At 43.0% G+C, this 21,712-nt stretch overlaps 2 protein-coding genes across 5 annotated transcripts in view; one reads left to right on the forward strand and one right to left on the reverse strand.

Annotated features, from left to right (window-relative positions):
• The window catches only part of LOC109892616 (helicase ARIP4), a 32,494-nt gene extending 15,605 nt beyond the window's left edge, over positions 1-16,889 (forward strand). For both annotated transcript variants that reach the window (XM_020485289.2, XM_020485296.2), the window contains exons 12-23: positions 327-551; positions 3,511-3,629; positions 3,840-3,964; positions 4,587-4,686; positions 5,133-5,338; positions 5,825-6,000; positions 6,113-6,309; positions 9,356-9,540; positions 10,008-10,097; positions 12,749-12,841; positions 13,071-14,011; positions 16,744-16,889. In XM_020485289.2, the coding sequence (XP_020340878.1) occupies positions 327-551; positions 3,511-3,629; positions 3,840-3,964; positions 4,587-4,686; positions 5,133-5,338; positions 5,825-6,000; positions 6,113-6,309; positions 9,356-9,540; positions 10,008-10,097; positions 12,749-12,841; positions 13,071-14,011; positions 16,744-16,827 (2,541 nt within the window). In that variant the 3' untranslated portion in view covers positions 16,828-16,889. The remainder of the gene's footprint in view (positions 1-326; positions 552-3,510; positions 3,630-3,839; positions 3,965-4,586; positions 4,687-5,132; positions 5,339-5,824; positions 6,001-6,112; positions 6,310-9,355; positions 9,541-10,007; positions 10,098-12,748; positions 12,842-13,070; positions 14,012-16,743) is intronic.
• Positions 16,890-18,555: 1,666 nt separating this feature from the next.
• On the reverse strand, positions 18,556-20,913 carry cyb561d2 (cytochrome b561 family, member D2). Of its 3 annotated transcripts, none has more exons than XM_020485268.2 (4): positions 20,765-20,913; positions 20,295-20,535; positions 20,123-20,160; positions 18,556-19,952 (listed from the first exon to the last, which is right to left on the reverse strand). In XM_020485268.2, the coding sequence occupies exons 2-4, from the start codon at positions 20,419-20,421 to the stop codon at positions 19,449-19,451; spliced, it is 669 nt and encodes a 222-aa protein (XP_020340857.1). In that variant the 5' UTR covers positions 20,422-20,535; positions 20,765-20,913; the 3' UTR covers positions 18,556-19,448. The 3 variants fall into 3 exon arrangements, with proteins under 3 accessions (XP_020340857.1, XP_031681676.1, XP_020340866.1); XM_031825816.1 differs by having other exon boundaries at positions 20,295-20,550; positions 20,765-20,898; XM_020485277.2 differs by having other exon boundaries at positions 20,295-20,902.
• Positions 20,914-21,712: the final 799 nt, after the last annotated feature.

A 21,712-nucleotide genomic window follows, 5' to 3' on the forward strand; every position in this document is an offset into this window, starting at 1 on the left:
GACAGACACACACACAGAGAGCCAGGCAACAGCAGCTACACAATTTCGGATGATTTGGTGATGAAACGCAGGGACAAAGGGTCTTGTATTGGATTTGTGCTACAAATAAAAGTTAGCATTTGGAGACAGTGGCCAGGTAAACAAAACTGAAGCATGGATTGCTGTCATAGCTTGTCCATAGACTGCTTACAGGATAAGGAAACCAATATGTAATTTGGGTGAACTGTCCCTTTAAAGCAGTCAGGCTAATCAGCCTACTCTTGACACCTGGACCAGAGTAACATTATTGTAGTCTGTTCATTAATCGTGTGTGTGTGTGTGTGTAGATCTGGAACCACCCTGACGTGCTCTATGAGACCCTTCAGAAGGAGAACCTGGCCAACGAGCAGGATTTGGACTTGGATGACATCACAGCGGCCACCAACCCCCGCTGCCATGGCGCTGGCCTGAAGGCCAAAGCGGCCGACTCGGCCAACAGCCGGTCCAACATCACCCTGCCCCCGCTCAACCCCATCCAGGAGAGAGCCAATCAGGTCATCACCTACGAATGGGTACGCCTTGACACCTCTCTCTGTCTCTGTCCTCCCAACCCATCCGCTGGTTGGTTGGCTGGAATTTTGTCAGGTACTTCTCCTGAGTTAGCCTGGTCAAACCACACCGAACGTTGCTGTGTCTAGTTAAACCAGGCTACCTTAGTGTTGGGAAAAATGAAAAAATAACACCATTATTGCAAAATTATTGCATGAATTTCCACTGTGGGGATTCTAACGTAGTGCTGTTACTTTGACTGTATTTATGCCACACCAGCGGTCACGAGTCATGACAGTAACCGGAAGGTTGCAAGTTCAAACCCCCGAGCTGACAAGGTACAAAATCTGTCGTTCTGCCCCTGAACAGGCAGTTAACCCACTGTTCCTAGGCCGTCATTGAAAATAAGAATTTGTTCTTAACTGACTTGCCTAGTTTAATAAAGGTAAAAAAAAAAACGTCAGTCAACTTCCATGTGACCGTTTAGTCATGGTAATTAGGTACTGGGAATATCACTGAATTACCACTGAATTATCACTGAATTACAGAAATATCCTCCAATCCTCTATATGTAATTATTGGCTGAGAGTCACGTCATGTTTTTCTATATACTTTAGGCGACATGAGTCTCACTAGTGTTGAGTAATGTGGTGTAGGTCTTATTTATAAATAGAGCATATTTATTTAACGAGACAAGTCAGTTAAGAATTAGTTTTTATTTACAAGGACAGCCTACTCCTTCCTCCCCATCGGGGAATTGAACCCCGGTCTCTAGTACAGCCATTTATTGAAGGCTACCAAATGCTTCTCAAAGATGCCTTCTGGTGGTCAAACTAGCACTGACTAGCATTAATGGTACCAGTGGTTCACACTTAAAATAACCTGCCATAGAATTCTGCGGCACCATGCAAGCTGCGCCGCAGTACGCTGCAACGTTTGAAGGAGGAACCACTACATATGCAGCGATTTGAGTTTCAAGCAGTGGTGGAAAAAGTACCCTATTGTCATTACTTGAGTAAAAGCAAAAATACCCTAATAGAAAATGACTCAATTGAAAGTCACCCAGTAAAATATCACTTGAGTAAAAGTCTAAAAGTATTTGGATTTAAGTATTAAGTATCAAAAGTATAAATCACTTCAAATTCCTTATATTAAGCAAACACAGCACCATTTTCTTGTTTTTAGCCAGAGGCACACTCCAACACTCAGATATAATTTACAAATGAAGCATGTGTGTCCACCAGATCAGGGGCAGTGGGGATGACCAGGGATGTTCTCTTGATAAGTGTATGATTAGGACCATTTTCCTGACCTGCTAAGCATTCAAAATGAGTACTTTTGGGTGTCCGGGAATGTATGGAGTAAAAAGTCAATTTATTTTCTTTGGGAATGTTGTGAATTAAAAGTAAAAGTTGTCAAAAATAGAAATAGTAAAGTACAGATAGCCCAAAATGACTTATGTAGTACTTTAAAGTATTTTTATTTAAGTACTTTACACCACTGGTTTCAAGTTTGGGGATGATAATTTTCACCATTAAAAAATACACCTTTTAATAAAAGTATTACATGCGTAATTGTATTTGTGTGCACTTTTGAGATTGGTGTTTTCCTGCTAATGGAACATTTGTGCTTGTAGCCTACTGCCGTGTGCACATTGATGTGCTTATAATGTGAAGAAATCTCCTAATAGGTTATCAACATTTTATGCTAAACGTTCTATTCTGTTGCGTCAGGCTCATTGCTTAAAACAGTTGTTTTTTATGATAGTGATTGTATTAATTGGGATCTATTGCATCCCACAACTGTCCCGGACTGTTTTGAATATTTATTTCTCACACAGAATAGGTCAACTTTTGTACTGTGGGGGATAATAGATTGACATAGGCTAGTGCTTTTGCTGTTCGTTAGGCCTACTCATCTTTTTTGGTAAATGTGGACTGTTCGTTCTTCCAATATCTTCAATATGCACCTTGGAATTGGAAAAGGACGAGCGCAGTTGTGTCCCCGATGTGTCTGTCTTCACTTGTAGCCTGTGAGAAAGACCCGATCATGTGACTGAGAGCCATGTGCGTGAGAGAGGTGCTTTGGCACGCAGTGGAGAAAAGTAAATTATAACTATTATATTCAGCCCAAGGGCACAATGGCCACTGGCTGCAAAAGGCATGTATTTTGAATGAGAGACTGATGAAGTGTGTACAGCCTGTGCAAAAAATACAACGCAGAGCTCATGCCTTTCAAGCTACTTTTTTCAAATCATCATTAGTTGCATCATGCATCCTTAGAATGTATTAAAAATAAAAACATATAGCGCAAAGTTTGTATCACAACTAAAGTTACATTAATAACTCTAAATTAAGCATATTGGGGTACCTGTCTCTTTGTTAACCTCTCAACACAGAATAGCCGTATGTGCGCACTCCCCCAAATCGTTTGGAGAAAAGATCCTTCATTTTATTGAGCTATGTTCAATTCTATTCTTCATAATATAAAATAATGCCACAAAATTCTAAGCAAATCTTGTCTTCTAATGAACTGGTATAGCCCACAGCCATTTGGCATAGCCAGATCAGGGCCTAACAAGGACAACTCAGTTTGCTATTCTGTTCTTCTGAAACAGACTACATTTTCTTCATATGATGTTTCTTTAGACTGGTCTAAAATAAATAATTGATTTATTGTGATGGTGTAGACTATATCATATGGATTTATTATACATTTGAAAATGTTTTTGTTCCAAAGGTCTGCATCACTGGCTTGTAGGCTATGTGTGGAAGCCAGGAAATGCAAAATGTTTTTCTGGTAATTAACAGTCAATTACCGTGAGACCCGGAAGTTATTTACTTGATAATCACCGGCTGACAATGTCATGAACGACCACAGCCCTATTCTAACGTTATATTGTAAAACGTTAGACCTCCCCTTGGTGTGAAAGAATGGACAGCTTCACTCACCCACTTCCTGTCCTGTTCCTTCTCTGTTCAGGCCAAGGACATCATGAGCAACTACCAGACTGGAGTTCTGGAGAACTCAGCCAAGATGCTGCTGCTCTTCCATCTGATCGACGAGAGCGTGATCAGAGGAGACAAGATCCTGGTCTTCAGGTTGGATCTATTCCTGCGGCTCTTTTGGAGTGTGTTTATGTACATCATCGGTTTGAATTAAGTGTTTTCTCTATGAGCATACTCTAACGTTATTGACCTTTTTCTTGCAGAGGACGGAAATGTGTGTTTTTGCTTTTTAACCTAGAAGTATCCATATGGTTGAAGTTAACTGACTTGAACGTGTTTTTAACGTGTGTGTGTGTCCATCAGCCAGAGCTTGTCCACCCTGACCGTCATTGAAGACTTCCTGACCAGACGGCCAATACCAGCAGGCCGTGTCTCCCCGAACAACCATGGCCAGAACCAGACCTGGGTCCGCAACATCAACTACTACAGTGAGTCATCGTCCACACGACCCTGTTCCCATGGCAACCACTACTCCCGGGACGGTGTCAGTGTCGTCGAGCCCATGGCAACCCTTTGACTCTGTGTCGGCTCAGCTGTGAACCCAGATCCAATTTAGATGCCCACTAACGTACTCTGTTGTTCCAGACTATTAGACCGGAGTTGTTTTCACAGCAAATAGTCCTGTGACATGTACTTGGCTTCAACCTGATAACTTTACTCATCTACACTCTCACTTCGCCATTTTCTCAACCATCAGGGCCCATATTCATAATCTCAGAATGGGAGTGCTGATCCAGGATCAGGTCACCTCTGTCCATTCGTTATAATCTCAGCCGGAAAAAAAACAATGAATGAATCTGAGCGGCCCAGGTGTTTTATTTTTCTTTATGAAGTCGTACCGCCCCCTACTGCACTGACCACCGCACTACACTAGATCCACTAGTGAAGTATTTTTGTATCCCAAATGGCGCCCTATTCCCTACATAGTGCACTACTTTTTACCAGAGTCCTACATAGGGAAATAGGGTGCCATTTGGAACGCAAGACGATTTGACTGGAATCGTCCCATGATGCTGATGTGGTGAATGTGTCTTGTCTGTCAACCCCCAGGGTTGGATGGGAGTACGTCTGCTTCAGAGCGAGAGAGACTCATCAACCAGTTCAACGACCCAGAGAACACCTCCACGTGGGTCTTCCTCCTGTCAACGAGGTACTAGACTGTACACACACTGATACGCATAGAAGTGAAATTGCTGTGATCTGATGGCTTCTGCCCTTTCTAATAATTCTATTTCTATGCTTATATTGTTCAATCAAATACACAACAAATGCTGTGTTAACACAGGCAGCCCAATTCTGATTATTTTTCCACTTATTGGTCTTTTGACCAATCAGATCAGCTCGTTTGCCTATAATTGGGCAAACGATCAGAATTGGGCTGCCTGTGTAACCGAAGACAAATACACTCAATTAGACACACTCGCTCACACAGATATATTTTCACACACACACAATTGCATATATTCCCCCTTCCTTTTGCATAGAAGTCAACAGCTGAACAGGGAACTTGATCAGCTGTTCACTTAGGCACACACACACAGGGTAACACACACACTTGTGCATGTTGTTAATAAGAATGTGTTGTGTGACTTGCAGGGCGGGCTGCTTGGGGGTGAACCTGATCGGGGCCAACCGGGTGGTGGTGTTTGATGCGTCGTGGAACCCGTGTCACGATGCCCAGGCTGTGTGTCGAGTGTACCGCTACGGCCAGAAGAAGCCCTGCCACATCTACCGCCTGGTCTGTGACTTCACCCTGGAGAAGAAGATTTACGACCGACAGGTCTCCAAGCAGGGCATGTCTGGTAAGAGGGAGGGGTACAGTGATGCACGATATGACTGTGTGTGTGTGGAAATTGCTCGATTAATTTGAGAATCTGCCATTCATTCTGATTTAAGTGTGTAGAAGTTTAATTATGAATGACAGCGTAGTACAAGCCAGGAGAGTCTAATTAAGCAATTGGGCCTGAGGAGGTGTGGCGAATATACCATGGCTAAGGGCTGTTCTTTTGCAAGATGCAACGCGGAGTGTCTGGACACAACCCTTAGTCGTGGTATATTGGCCATATATCACAAACTCACCGAAGAGCCTTATTGCTATAATAAACTGCTTACCAACATAATTAGAACAGTAAAATGAAACGTTTTGTCATACCCGTGGTCTGATAAACCATGGCTTTCAGTCAATCAGAATTCAGGGCTCAAATCACCCAGTTTATAGTTGGTCAGTAACACACTGTGATTGGTTATGTCTCAGTGGTCAATAACACACTGTGATTGGTTGTGTTCAGACCGCGTGGTGGATGACCTGAACCCGGTTCTGACGTTCACCCGCAAGGAGGTGGAGTCTCTGCTGCACTTTGCAGAGGAGGAGCCTGACTCGACCAAAGCCCCTCCCCAGCCCCACAAAGAGATGGAGACAGTCATCAGCCAAGCCTGCCAGCTCTACCCCCACCTCATCACTAAGGTATGCTCACACACTCACTCTCTCTCACAGATGCACACTGTCATGCATCACTGTAGATCATTATTATGGTACACGTGCAATCGATCAACCCCGTTGATCTGTACCCCACCAGGAACCCTTCCACCATGAGTCTCTGCTGGTGGACCGGAAGGAGTCCAAGCTCACTAAAGCAGAGAAGAGAGCCGCTAAGAAGAGCTACGAGGACGAGAAGCGTGCCTCCGTGCCCTACTCTCGCCCCTCCTACGCCCACTACTACCCAACCAGTGACCAGACCCTCATCAACATCCCAGCCTTTAACCAGCGCAACTGGTGAGTGACAATCTCTCCATTCTCTTACCTACGCTATCACAGCACTAACAGACCAGTAACTACCAAAATAAAGGAAACACCAACATAGTGTCTTAGTAGGGGATTGAGCCAGAACAGCTTCAATATTCCTTGGCATGGATTGTACTTGTGTATGGAACTGTATTGGAGGGAGGTGACACAATGTTTGCACAACAAATTCCATAATTTGGTGAAAAACGCTGTCTGTCTCCGCTCTAGAATCTCTCATATAGTTGGAAGTCAGAAGTTTATATACAACTTTCCAAAGTACATTTAAACTTAGTTTTTCACAATTTCTGACATTTAATCTTAGTAAAGATTCCCTGTCTTAGGTCAGTGAGGATCGCCACTTTATTTTAAGAATATGAAATGTCAGAATTATTTATTTATTTCAGCTTTATTTCTTTCATCACATTCCCAATGGGTCAGAAGTTTACATACACTCAATTAGTATTTCGTAGCATTGCCTTTTAAATTGTTTAATTAACTTGGGTCAAACGTTTCGGGTAGCCTTCCACAAGCTTCCCAGAATAAGTTGGGTGAATTTTGTCCCATTCCTCCTGACAGAGCTGGTGTAACTGAGTCAGGTTTGTAGGCCTCCTTGCTCGCACACACTTTTTCAGTTCTGCCCACACATTTTCTATAGGGTTGAGGTCAGATCTTTGTGATGGCCACTCCAATACCTTGACTTTGTTGTCCTTAAAGTCCCAAAAAGTTGTAAACAACCCCATCTCTAATCATTTTTAACATTGCTTACCTAATGAAAGGGCCTGAGTCAAACATAATTCGTAGATGTAAAATGTATTTTCTAATTTCTCATTACCCTAATGAATCTTGTTTTCTGCCATCTTCTGAATCGTTTTTGTCAAAATAACTAGGTTTTCTGTAGGGTGTTCGCCCATAATGATTTCATTCATCGTTTATGAATCGTATATGGTTTAAAAGTTAGACGGTTTACTCAGAGGATTAAGCATGATTAAAGTAAATAGAATGTCATTATGGCCATGGTCAAAGAGTGGTCACTACTCAATAGAACACTGTCACTGCTCCACGGGCAGAATGGCGGTAACTTCAAACGTCAAGTGACAAGCTAGCTAGTGGCTGCAGGATCGTGTGTGTGATAACATGGGCTTCTCGAAATGAAATCCACGGAATACCAAACAAAATTCAGCCTGACTTTTTCCACATTTTGTTATATTACAGCCTTATTCTAAAATTAATTGAATAGTTTTCCCCCCTCGTTAATCTACACATAATAAGCAAAAAACAGGTTTTTAGAAATGTTTGCAAATGTAATATTACATTTACATAAGTATTCAGACCCTTTACTCAGTACCTTGTTGAAGCATCTTTTGGCAGTGATTACAGCCTTGAGTCTTCTTGGGTATGACGCTACAAGCTTGGCACACCTGTATTTGGGGGGTTTCTCCCATTCTTCTCTGCAGAGCCTCTCTGTCCGGTTGGATGAGGAGCGTCGCTGCATAGACATTTTCAGTTCTCTCCAGATATGTTAGATCGGGTTCAAGTCCGAGCTCTGGCTGAGCCACCCAAAGACATTCCGAGACTTGTCCTGAAGCCACACCTGCATTGTCTTGGCTGTGTGCTTAGGGTTGTTGTCCTATTGGAAGGTGAACCTTTTCCCCAGTCTGAGGTCTTGATCGGAGCAGGTTTTCATCAAGGATCTCTCTGTACTTTGCTTCGTTCATCTTTGCCTCAATACTGACTAGTCTCCCAGTCCCTGCCGCTGAAAAACATCCCCACAGCATGATGCTGCCACCACCATCATTCACTGTCGGGATGGTGCCAGGTTTCCTCCAGACGTGACACATGGCATTCAGGCCAAAGAGTTCAATCTTTGTTTCATCAGACCAGAGAGTCTTGTTTCTCATGGTCTGAGAGTCTTTAGGGGCCTTATGGCAAACTCCAAGCAGGCTGTCATGTGCCTTTTTACTGAGGAGTGGCTTACGTCTGGTCACTACCATAAAAGCCTGATTGGTGGAGTGCTGCAGAGATGGTTGTCCTTCTGGAAGGTTCTCTCTTCTCCACAGAGGAACTCTGGAGCTCTGTCAGAATGTCCATCGGGTTCTTGGTCGCATCCCTGACCAAGGCCCAGCTCCCCCGATTGTTCAGTTTGGCCGGGCAGCCAGCTCTAGGAAGAAACGTGGTGGTTCCAAACTTCTTCCATTTAAGAATGATGGAGGCCACTGTGTTCTTGGGGACTTTTCAATGCTTCAGAAATGTTTTGGTACCTTTCCCCAGATCTGTGCCTCGACACAATCCTATCTTGGAGCTCTATGGCGGTTCTTTAGACCTCGTGGCTTTGTTTTTGATCTGACATGCACTGTCAACTGTGGGACCTTATATAGACAGGTGTGTGCCGGTCAATTGAATTTGCCACATGTGGACTCAAATCAAGTTGTAGAAACATCTTAAGGATGATCAATGGAAACAGGACGCACCTGAACTCAATTTCGAGTGTCTTAGCAAAGGGTCATGGTAACTAATCTAGATGATGCATCATGGGTGAATAAAATTCTATTTAAAAAGTTTTTACAGGAACTTGATAAAGTGTTAGGGTAATGAGACATGTCCACAGACACTATTTTTATGTAATAAATATTATAGTCAAATGTAAACTTCAGCTAGTTTACCGTTGTTATGAATTATGGAAATACTACAGCAACATTGTGTTTTATTATAATAAGTTTGTTTTTTCTCAAATAAATTTGTATAAAATGACCTGAGAATTTAATCCGGACGCATTTCGGTAATGAGAATAAGGGTGAACATTTACAAAATTCTAAAGAAAATGTATTAAAAATAAGACACTGACATAAACTATGCATCTTACTCTTCAGAACGATAGTATGTTTTTGCAGGTGCATCATGGTTTTGTAACTATTTTCTACAGACATGGTTAAAACTTGTTTCATGAGATTCACCCTTCTCGCCTCCAAATTCAACCATGCCATCTGAACCACATCAGACTGTGTATGATCCTCATCCTTGTGTGTTTTGAATCCACTAGGCGTCCCATAGCTCGGGGTGATGAGAAGCCCGTGGCCAGCGTCCGGCCCGTCCAGTCCACCCCCATTCCCATGATGCCCCGCATGGCGGGCATGGGCGTGGCGGGCTCCAGCTCCGGGGTCGGCTTCCCCGTCAACTACCTGCAGAAGGCTGGCGTCTACGTCCAGAGGATCGTCACTACCACTGGTACAATACATTTCCCCGCGGGGACATTAAAGTTTGAATTTAACAGAATTGGTGTTGATAAACACTGATATGCTTGCCATGGTCCTGTTCATTAGGGCACACCGCAGCGAAGCGGTTTGCGACGTAAAATGGAAATGAGCTTTTCTTATTGGATTACGTTTAGATGGTACCTCCCCTTTTCAGAGCACTTTCTTACATGTTGTGCCTACTGAACACGGCCCACGGGTAGGTTTAAGAGTTGAAGGAATAACTGAAACGCTGTGGGGCTGCATTAGGATAGACCCTATAACACCGGGCTATGTCCCAAATAACACCCTATTCCCTATATAGTTCACTACTTTTGACCAGCATAGGGAATAGGGTGCCATTTGTCATGCAGCTATGTTCAATTTTAGAAGGCTAGAATAATTTCAGTAAAAAAAAGACAAATACAGGATGTATCTTACTCCTTGTTTTTGACCTCTCAGATATAGTGATCCCAGGAGCCAACAGCACCACTGATGTCCAGGCCCGTATCGGTGCAGGAGAGAGTATCCACATGATCAAAGGGTCAAAAGGTAACAAGAACACAGCCTACAATGCCTTCAGAAATTATTCATACCCCTTGACTTATTCCACATTTTGTTACAGCCTGAATTCAAAATTGATTTGATTTTTCTCACCCATCAGCACACAATACCCAATAATGACAAAGTGAAAACATGCTTTTAGAAATGTTAGCACATTTTATTGAAAATGAAATATCACATTTACAAATGTTTACACCCCTGAGTCAATACTTTGTTGAAGCATCTTCAGTGGCGACTACAAGGCCCTTCTTGCCCGGTTGCTCAGGTTGGTCGAACTGCCAGCTCTAGGCATAGTCTGGGTTTTTCCATATTTTTTCCATTTGCCAATGGAGACATCTGTGCCCTTGGAAACTTTCAACACTCTAGAAATTGTTTTATACTCTTCCCTAGATATATGCCTCATCACAATTCTATCTCGGAGGTCTACTTACAGTTCCTTGGACTTTGTGGTATAGTTTCTGCTCTGACATGCACTGTCAACTGTGGGGAACTGTTTCTTTCTAAGTCATGTCCAAACAATTGAATTGGCCACAGGTGGACTCCAAGTTGTATTGACATCTCAAGGATGATCAAAGGAAATTGGATGCATCTGTGCTCAATTTTGTATATCATAGCAAAGGGTGTGAATACTTAAGTAAATTAGGTATTTCTGTATTTCATTTTCAATGAATTTGCTAAAAAAAAATGTTTTTAAACATGTTTTGACTTTGTCATTATGGGGTATTGTGTGTACATGGGTAAGATGTTTTTTTTAAATATATAATCCATTTTGAATTCAGGCTGTAACACAACAAAATGTGGAATATGTCAAGGGGTATGAATACTTGTTGAAGGCACTATATACCGTGCATTTGGAAAGTATTCAGACCCCTTCTTTTTTCCACATTTTGTTACATTGCGGCCTTAATCTAAAATGTATTAAATACAGTTTTTCCCTCATCAATCTACACATAATACCCCATAATGATAAAGGGAAAACAGGTTTTTAGAAATGTATGCAAATGTATAAAAAAACATACCTTATTTACATAAGTATTCATACCCTTTGCTATGAGACTCCAAATTGAGGTCAGGTGTATCCTGTTTCCATTGATCATCTTTGATATGTTTCTACAACTCCACGTGTGGTAAATTAAATTGATTGGACATGATTTGGAAAGGCACACACCTGTCTATATAAAGTCCCGGAGTTGACAGTGCATGTCAGAGCAAAAACCAAGCCATGAGGTCGAAGGAATTGTCTGTAGTGCTCCGAGACAGGATTGTGGCAAGGCACAGATCTGGGGAAGGGTACCAAAACATGTCTGCAGCATTGAAAGGTCCCCAAGAACACAGTGGTCTCCATCATATTTAAATGGAAGAAGTTTGGACCCACCTAGACTCATCCTAAAGCTGGCCAAACTGAACAATCGGGGGAGCAGGGCCTTGGTCAAGGAGGTGACCAAGAACCCGATGGTCACTCTGACAGAGCTCCAGAGTTCCTATGTGGAGATGGGGGGACCTTCTAGATGGACAACCATCTCTGCAGCACTTCACTAATCAGGCCTTTATGGTAGTGGCCAGACAGAAGCCACTCCTCATTAAAAGGCACATCATCCCTACGGTGAAGCATGGTGGTGGCAGCATCATGCTGTGGGGATGTTTTTCAGCGGCAGGGACACTAGTCAAGATCGAGGTAAAGATGAACGGAGCAAAGTACAGGGAGATCCTTGATGAAAACCTGCTCCAGAGCGCTCAGGACCTCAGACTGGGGAGAAGGTTCACCTTCCAACAGTACAACAACCCTCAGCACATAGCCAAGACAATGCAGGAGTGGCTTCTGGACAAGTCTCTGAATATTCTTGAGTGGCCAAGCCAGAGCCCGGACTTAAACCCGATCGATCAAACATCTCTGGAGTGACCGGAAAATATCTGTGCAGCAATGCTCCCCATCCAAACTGGCAGACCTTGAGATGATCTGCAGAGAAAAATGGGAGAAACTCCCCAATTACAGGTGTGCCAAGCTTGTAGCATCATACCCAAGAAGACTCGAGGCTGTAATCGTTGCCAAAGGTGCTTCAACAAAGTACTGGTCTGAATACTTATGTAATGTGATATTTCAGTTGTTTTTTTTAACTATAAATTTGCAAACATTTCTTAACCTGTTTTTGCTTTGTCATTATGGGGTTTGTATGTAGTTTGATGAGGGGGGGGGGGGAAATCATGTTAATGTATGGCTGTGACGTAACACAATGTTGAGTAAAGTGGTTTGAATACTTTCCGAATGCACTGTATACTGTAGAAGCTGTGGCCCCACATCTACCTGCATGTCGTCAAATCATTTCTCTACATACTCTAATCCAAATACTGTACACACCTTAGCGAGTGGTTATCAACAGCCACATGGGCACCTGAATTCCCCAAGTTATCTCATTTAGATAGAGGGCTCGGTACATTAACCTAAGCATCAAAACTGACTGGTGTTTCCTTGCAGCCTTATTTTTGTCTGAATACCTTTCATGCTTTTATTAGCTGTTGTCATGAGAGGAGAGCTTGCAAGTAAGCATTTAATTGCACTGTGTTAACTTTGCTGTATCCTGTGCATATGACAAAGTTTGATTTGATTTGCTATCATCCATTAACTGCAGTCTTCCTCACAGGTACCTACATCAAGACCAATGATGGCAGGATTTTTGCCATCCGCTCAGGGAAGCTCAGCAGAGCAGTGCAGGGAGGAACTGCTACCAACAGAGGTGCACTATAAGTTCAATTACATTACATTTGATAAGGAATCCATTTGACAGGATATGATAGATTGACTTGGTGTACAGACTACAGAGAGAACCAAAGTGGACCTAGTACCGAGCCCTGGGGGTCACAAGTAGTGAGACCTCATCAAGATGCAGACTTAAGGGAATCTAGTTGAAGCACTGTTTGAAAAATGAATAGTTACTCTCCATTTTGACCCTCTATTTTCCTCAGGTTCCAAGGTTTCCCTTCTTCACGCCATCGGTAACGGCTGTTCGTCTCCCGCAGAGCGCCAACGGCTGACCCCCGACAGCGCCTTGTGGCCCTCCACCCCAGAGAGCCCCGAGATCCTACGAGAGCTCAGCCGCTACGCCGTCACCGCGGATACCGTCACCGTGGGCAATGAGCTGCCGTCACCATCGGACACGTTTACAGGGGACAGAGGGGGAGGGGGAAGAACGCAGCAGCACAATCAGACCACAGAATCGGACCACAGCCGGCAGTTCAGAGATGACATCGGAATGAGCATCGGCGAGGCTCTGCAACGCTCCAAACGCAAGATGGCCGAGGGCCGTGGACACAAGCAGGCGGGGGGCAAACGCAGTTCGACAGCAGCCGGTTTCCCCGGCCTCTCCCTGGGCAGTGGCGGCCTCAGCTTCCCCCCCCTGAACCAGGCCTTGGAAGGACACATGAGCCACCCGCTACTGATGGGAGGCAATTCCTCATCCCCCTTTCTCCAGTCAGCAGGACAGACTCTGGGAGACCTGCAGGCCATGTTCCCCTTGGCAGGGGCGGACCTCCTCAACCACGCCTCCTCAGCCACAGGAAGCAATGGACACCTCCCCTCCTCCTCTACCACCACCTCCTCCTCCACCAACACCATGCCTGTGTCCTCTGCCTCCACCACCCTGCCCCCCTACCTGATGAATCCCAGTGTGGCTGACCTTCTGTCCCCAGGCTTCCCTCTGAACTACAGTCAGTCCCTGCTGCCTGATCCCAGGATGTACCCCAACACCCTGGGAGGAGGCCCAGCCAGCTCTGGAGGAAGCTCCAGCTTCCTCTCCCACTACTCCTCTTCCCCCTCCAGCCTCCTGGGTGCAGCCCTGAGCCGGCCTGACACCCATCACATGGCCACGGACAACGGCGGCAGCAGCTCGGACGATGACGTCATTGAGGTAACAGGACAATGAGCCAGCATTCGTTAACCCTGAAGGGATAAGTTGCAAAAACAACTCCCCACCCTAACCTGGCTAACCCTCTTAGCCCCCCTCACACACACACACACACACACAGACTCCTATGAGCGGGCGAGTGAGAGGGAACGAGGCGTACCTCAATGTGCTTACCAAGACAAAGTAACAAAATCCTTATGCTGAATATCTTACTGAAGAGACTGAAGATTTGCCCGAGCCCCTGAGGTTGGTGAGGCTGAGCACCAGAGACCATGGACGGGAATGGATGGACTTCTTGTTGTAGGGGACCAGTTGGTTGAACTTGGGGCTTCCAAGCACTGCCTCTCCTGCTATGTCTTCTAGCATGGCCGTGCAGTTATTTTACCCCCATGACGATTACTGAGGCCTGTCAGGACACTATCTCCTCGGAGCTCACATCAGATGGTACTATGTGATCGTCTGTTGGACCGTTTGCATTCAAAATCAATACAAAAAATGTGATTTTAGAGCCGTTAGCTGTTTGATAGACATTGTAGCAAACCCAGTTGGAAAGGACTAGAAGACAATATACACTCCCCTACAAATTTATTTGGACAATGAAGCTAACATTTTTACATTTGCCTCTATACTCCAGCATTTTGAATTTGAGATCAAGTTTTTCATGAGGCAACAGTACAAAATATCACCTTTTATTTTAGTGTATTTTCATACATACAGTGCCTTCAGAAAGTATTCACACCTCTTGACTTATTACAGCCTGAATTCAAAATAGATTGAATATTTTCTTGAAAACATGTTTTGAAATGTATTGGAAATGAAATACAGACATCTCATTTACATAAGTATTCACACCCCTGAATCAATACTTTGTAGTAGCACCTTAGACCCACAGATGTAATCACTGCCTTTCTGGGTAAGTCTGTAAGAGCTTTCCACACCTGGATTGTGCAACATTTGGCCATTATTCTTTTAAAAATTCAAAAGCTCTGCCAAATTTTGTTCATCATTCAAGTAGATGTAAGTCAAAACTAACTTGGCCACACAGGAACATTCACGGTCTTCTAGGAAAGCAACTTGTGTTGATTTAGCCTTGTTTTGCAGGTTATTGTCTAGCTGAAAGGTGGCTTCATCTCCCAGTGTCTGGTGGAAAGCAGACTGAACCACGTTTTTCTCTAGGATTTTACATGTGCTTAGCTCCATTCTGTTTATTTTTTATCCTAAAAACTCCCCAGTCTTTATCGATTAAAAGCATACTCGTAACATTTGGTACTCAGTAATTTGTTGTATGGATTTGCCTATACAATACACTTTATATTCAGGACAAGAGGTTCATTGCTTTGCCACATTCTTTGCAAAATGACTTTCGTGCCTTGTTGCAAACAAAATGCATGTTGTAGAATATAATTTTTTCTGTATAGGCTTTTTCTTTTCCCGCGGTCAATTATGTTAGTATTGTGGAGTAACTACAATGTTGTTGATCCATCCTCAGTTCTCTTATCACAGCCATTAAACTCTGTAACGGTTTTAAAGTTACTATTGCCCTCATGGTAAAATCCCTGAGCGGTTTCCTTCCTTACCGGCAACTGAGTTAGGAAGGACACCTGTATATTTGTCGTGACTGGGTGTATTGATACGTCATCCAAAGTGTAATTAATAACTTCACCAAGCTCAAAGGGATATTCAATGTGTACCTTTTTTTTTTACAAAGGGGTTGAATACGTATTGACTCAAGATATTTAAACTTTTCCTTTTGAATTCATTTGTAAACATTTTGAAAAACATAATTCCACTTCGACATAGTAGGGTATTGTGTGTAGGCCAGTGACAAAAAATATCTAAATGTAATTCATTTTAAATTCAGGCAGGCTGTAACAACAATGTAGAAAAAGTCAAGGGGAGTGAATATTTTCTGACGGCAATGTATCTGTTTTACCATTTAGAAATGAAAGCACTATGTGTCTAGTCCCCCCATTTGAATACGTAATATTTTTCTTTTTACATAAGCATTTTGACATTTACTTAGTGTATTAAAGTAGTCAAAAGTTTCTCCGTGGGTTGGTCAGTACCTTTCTCGGTCTGTGATGTCATGTCAAAATCATTGTGAGTGGAATGGATCGGGCCTCAAGGTTCTGTTTCTCCACTGGAATAAAATCTGCAATTGGACATGGAATAAGCCTACTGGAGTTATTCTATAACTCTCTTTTTTGTGGAGTTTGTTTACTCTCTACTCCCTATTTCACCATACACTCCTCACAACCTCCACTCTACCCACCCACTACTGCTTACTTCCTTGTCCTCTTCCTTACAGCCTGTTTCAAGTTGATCATGTTTTTTTCCACCTCACTTCGGAACCTCAACCTTTTTTCTAATTGGCCATGTCTTGTGTCTATCATGTTTTAGCCAATCATCCCAGTCCTTTTTAATAGGGAACACTATTTCCTTGGAGAAGGAATCCCCATCCTCTCTCCCAATCAAAATAGTTTCACTGTGCTTATTATTTCTTAGTGTTATCATGAAGAGAACATGGTCTGTATGTTGTTTAAGTAACAATGTTATTTTATAACATCTTGATAATATTAGCTTGCCCTGACTAGTTTGTCATTTATCTCATTGTATGAATTTACCAAAAGTCTTTATTTATAATAATGGATATGAATTCATCTGATGTATTATTTGTATTATTTGTAAAACTTTTTTTCCCCTCTCTTTTTGTCCACGTTGATCTTTTTGTCCAGTGTCTGTGGAAGAGCAGAGCAGTGGCACAGACTGACTGTGAGAGATCGGGAGGGACAGTCCACCCCCATGTATCCAGCATATGACAACTGTGTTACTTCGTTAATGTTATTTTAACATAATAAAACACACTTCTCCTGCGTTGTTACTTGATTTGATTATTACTGACATTATTTATTATATGGGCTTTGTATGTTCTATGCACAGATGTTTTTTGACGTTACAGTGCATTTGAAAACTATTCAAACAAGTTGACTTTTTCCACATTTTATGTTACAGCCTTATTCTAAAATGGAATAAATAGATTTCTCATTAATATACACACAATACCCCATAATGACAAAGCAAAAACGTTTATTTTTTTGCAAATGTATAAAAAAAATAAACTGATCACATTTATGGAAGTATTCAGACCCTTTACCCAGTACTTTGTTGAACCACCTTTGGCAGTGATTACAGCCTTGAGTCTTCTTGGGTATGACGCTACAAGCTTGGCACACCTGTAATTGGGGAGTTTCTCCCATTTTTCTCTGCAGATCCTCTCAAGGTCTGTCAGTTTGGATGGGGAGCATCGCTGCACAGCTATTTTCAGGTCTCTCCAGAGATGTTCAAGTCCGGGCTCTGGCTGAACCACTCAAGGACATTCAGAGACTTGTTCAGAAGCCACTCCTGCGTTGTTTTGGCTGTGTGCTTAGGGTCATTGTCCTGTTGGAAGGTGAACCTTCTCCCCAGTCTGAGGTCCTGAGCGCTCTGGAGCAGGTTTTCATCAAGGATCTCTCTGTACTTTGCTCCGTTCATCTTTCCCTCGATCATGACTAGTCTCCCAGTCCCTGTCACTGAAAAACATCCCCACAGCATGATGCTGCCACCACCATGCTTCATCGTAGGGATGATGGTGCCAGGTTTACTCCAGACGTGAAGCTTGGCATTCAAGCCAAAGAGTTCAATCTTGGTTTCATCAGACCAGAGAATCTTGTTTCTCATGGTCTGAGTCCTTTAGGTGCCTTTTGGCAAATTCCAAGCGGGTTGTCATGTGCTTTTTACTGAGGAGTGGCTTCTGTCTGGCACTCTACCATAAAGGCCTGATTGGTAGAGTGCTGTAGAGATGGTTGTCCTTCTGGAAGGTTCTCTCATCTCCACAGCGGAACTCTGGAGCTCTGTCAGAGTGACCATGGGGCTCGTGGTCACCTTCCTGACAAAGGCCCCTCTCCCCCGATTGCTCAGTTTGGCTGGGCGGCCAGCTCTAAGAAGAGTCTTGGTGGTTCCAAACTTCTTCCATTTAAGGATGGAGGCCACTGTGTTCTTGGGAACCTTCAATGCTGCAGAATTTTTTTTTGATACCCTTTCCCAGATCTGTGCCTCGACACAATCATGTCTCGGAGCTCTATGGACAATTCCTTTTACCTCATGGCTTGGTTTTTGCTCTGAAATGCACTGTCAACTGTGAGACCTTATATAGACAGGTGTGTGTGCCTTTCCAAATCATGTCCAATCAATTGATTTAACCACATCTCAAGGATGATGAATGGAAACAGGACGCACCTGGGCGCCAACCTAATTGATTGGATTGAATGTCAAATCTCATAGCAAAGGGTCTGAATACTTATGTAAATAATGTTTTTGTTTTTATAAATTAGCAAAAATGTCAAACCTGTTTTTGCTTTGTCATCATGGGTTATTGTGTGCAGATTGAGGATGTTTTATTTATTTAATCAATTTTAGAATAAAGCTGTCACATAAAAAAATGTGTAAAAAGTCACGGGGTCTGAATACTTTCCGAATGCACTGTATATGCACATGGAAACATACCAATATGCAAAATGTATTTTTTTATTGAAATTGCATCAAAATATAAATTTGACAAAACATGTTAACAATAATCAGTAATAATCTACAGTATATTCCAAGAATTATGTTCAACTCGACCTTCAATTGCACTCTTGCAGACGGGAATCTATGAAACACCCATGTGAGGATAATGGATTTGAATATGATGCGGTTATGATGAAACAATTGTCCTTTCAGTAAGACAATTGGGGGTAATGGAGTTACAGAATGTATGGGAGAGCAAACACTACACTGTTTTTTTGACACTTCATTGCAGTCATTCTACAACATCAGTAAATATGACATTTTACGGATTTGGCTGGAATTTCACACCTTAGTGTAAACTAATACACAAATGTATCACCTTATAAAAACAAACCAATCACAAAAAATGTGCATTGGTCCATTCAAGCCTAAAGGCAAATAAAATCAAGCAGCATCAGTGGCCTCTAGTTGTTTTCCATGGTTAACAACCAATATTTGTACTTCCTTAGACACATAACAGGCTTTCTTGGCTCTCGGATACAAAATACTACTTTACTATATACTACTAAATACTCCAAAAGACCGAGGCATGTTATCACATTTTTTTTTTTTTTAGACAGCCAAGCTATGCTCATTGATGATTCCGTGCACTTTTTTTGCTCAAGGTAGAATTAACATACAAAGACCAAACTTTGAAATTAGAACTAGTTCAGCAGTAGATGTAACAAAAGCATAATTTCACCAATATAAGGCACTGGTACTTTTGGACACTAGGCAGAATGCAGGTTGGTCTTCCAAAGATAGCCTTACGGTAAAGCTTTTATTAAAGCTTCATTTGAATACAGTAATAGTTTATGGCTGATGTTTGTGAGCTTGGTTTTGGGGGCCAGCCTGGTTAGGACACCAGACGTTTCTTAGCCATGTAGGTATTGGACACCTGGCTCATGATGACCAGAGTGCTGAGGGCAGGGCACAGTGCTGCCAGGTACCAGGTGTATCCTCCCACAGCGCCTGTAAACCACACTGAGCATATGCCCAGGAGCAGACTGACACTTCCCAGCAGATAAGTGACTAGGCCAGACGCTGCGTGGTAGCGCTTTAGCTTAGCCAGGGACCACCCCTTAGCCAGGGAGTGGTAGAGGAGGGGCAGAGCGGCCAGAGACTGCACCCCAACAACACACAATGTCCCCAGGCCCACCAGGCCGTGCCATGAGGCGAAGTGGGGCTTGCCGTTCAGGTGCTTGTTGTAGAAGATGGATGCCAGGCCCAGGGTGGCACAGCTGGCACAGAGGCACTGCAGGATCCAGTGGACACGCCCCTTGGTCTTGTGGGAAAGCTTCCGAATGGGAGAACAATGTGGAGAGAAGAGGAGCACAGCCTCTGTCATGAAGAGGGAGAACTAAGAGGGAAGAGGGGGATCAAGAGGAGATGGGGAGAGAACGGCAAGAAAAGAAGGTGAGAGTGGTGGAGGAAAGATGGAATGACCGTGAACTGTTGTAACACTTCTGAGACAATTGAATGAGATGAATTCACAGAATACATTATGCACACACAGATGTGTCACCTTACCGCCAGTGTCATCAGGAAAGGGTGCCAAGAGAACAAACCTGAAAAACAGATCAACCCCAAAAAATATTGTCTCGTTTCATCAATTCAATATAAAGTATTCCATGTGTTATATGCAGATATGGAACAGCATTGATGGGTGCTCTGTTGCTGGCGCCAAGGCTGGGTTACTCACTTGTTCCAGGCTTGGCCAATACCGTGATAAGCACAGTGAAGACAACACAAAGCACGTGAGTCAGTATCCCACATGCGACTTTCCCAAAACTGTAAATTCGGGGTTCTGATCCGGGGAGTTCCGCCATGGTTTCCGGCCTTTCCCTCGTACAAGAGACGGACAGGTAGAACTGTGCGTATCCAACGTCCTCCCGCAACCACAGCTACCTTTTTACCCCACAAGGGGGAGTTGATACCTTTTTCTGAAAACAGAAAAGCTGCATTTTTTGTAGATTCCTCGAAACCCATAGAGAAAGTTAATACCAAAGCATAACACCATTAAGTTCCTCACTAAATTGATTCAGTAAAGTAAAATATGCTTAACGAGAAAGCTATTGCAAACCGTTATTGACAAGTGAGAGTGGGATAAGCACGTCAAAGAGTAGCCTACCACAATAACCACACGTTTTGCTAAATAAGACTAATACCTACCGGAATGTCAATATTTAAATTGCATAGAGATTATGAAAATTGTCCTTAATTGCGCGCAATGTTCTATTCTCAATCAGCATGACTATGCGGCGTTCGCTTGACGTTGAAATTCGGGCTGCGGTGTGACGTGGAAAATAATCACTATTCACTTCCTACTTTCTCAGGTGCATTTTGGGAATTGTAGTTCAGTAAAGCAGTTGCGTTCCAGTATTTCAACGCTTTTGGAATGCACTGAGCACATTCTTCCTTATCATGACCAGACTACATAAAGAGAGGGGTTAATTATTTAATTTCCATTATGGAACAGGCTGGATTCCATCTGTTGCACCAACACTGTGTTATATTCAGAAGGAATGCTAAAAAAATAAATGAATGATCATAGAGCACAAACCATCAGCTGGCCAACATTGTATTTTCTTCACTGCACCGATTAACCTTTCCTAATCATTATTTTTGGGGGAAAGTCGAATTTTGCCAGTAGAGCAAGCACCGAGCAGTAGGCCTAGGGAATGAACAAGGAATTAAGAATACAACAGAATGTCCAGAAGTAATTTGCTAAATCTTGAATAATGCAGTCTGTAAACTCATCAATTGTAGCATTGTGATGTGTGCTGCTCACTGCTGTTAAATGGGCACCTGGAATAGGCTACCGCCCATTTCAAACTGCACCACTCAATGGACACAGTGCTCCTCCATTCACTACTCATTGTGCTCCAATTCCTCCCAAACAAGACTGGGACTTGTGCAACACGGCTAGACACTAGAATGACACATTCTCACTAGGGCATAAAGGCCCTCGTCCACTCAGATTCACTGCAACCAACTAGTCCTGTGGATAGCTGAAATAATCATTCCATTTTATGATACAAGTATCAAACTTGGTACACTAATACTAGATAACTTAAGGAACATTTTACAGATTGGAGGCAGTCTGGGAAGCCTGTCAGT

The sequence above is a fragment of the Oncorhynchus kisutch genome, linkage group LG1, assembly GCF_002021735.2.
Source record: "Oncorhynchus kisutch isolate 150728-3 linkage group LG1, Okis_V2, whole genome shotgun sequence".
Classification (NCBI taxonomy): Eukaryota; Metazoa; Chordata; class Actinopteri; order Salmoniformes; family Salmonidae; genus Oncorhynchus; species Oncorhynchus kisutch.

Bases quoted from the DNA above. Each gene is read 5' to 3' on its own strand.
- cyb561d2 (XM_020485268.2), bottom strand. From the start codon at position 20,421: ATGGCGGAACTCCCCGGATCAGAACCCCGAATTTACAGTTTTGGGAAA. The intron at 20,161-20,294 runs GTGAGTAACCCA...TCTGTTTTTCAG, and splicing joins ATTGGCCAAGCCTGGAACAA to GTTTGTTCTCTTGGCACCCT. The intron at 19,953-20,122 runs GTAAGGTGACAC...CTTCCCTCTTAG, and splicing joins CTTTCCTGATGACACTGGCG to TTCTCCCTCTTCATGACAGA.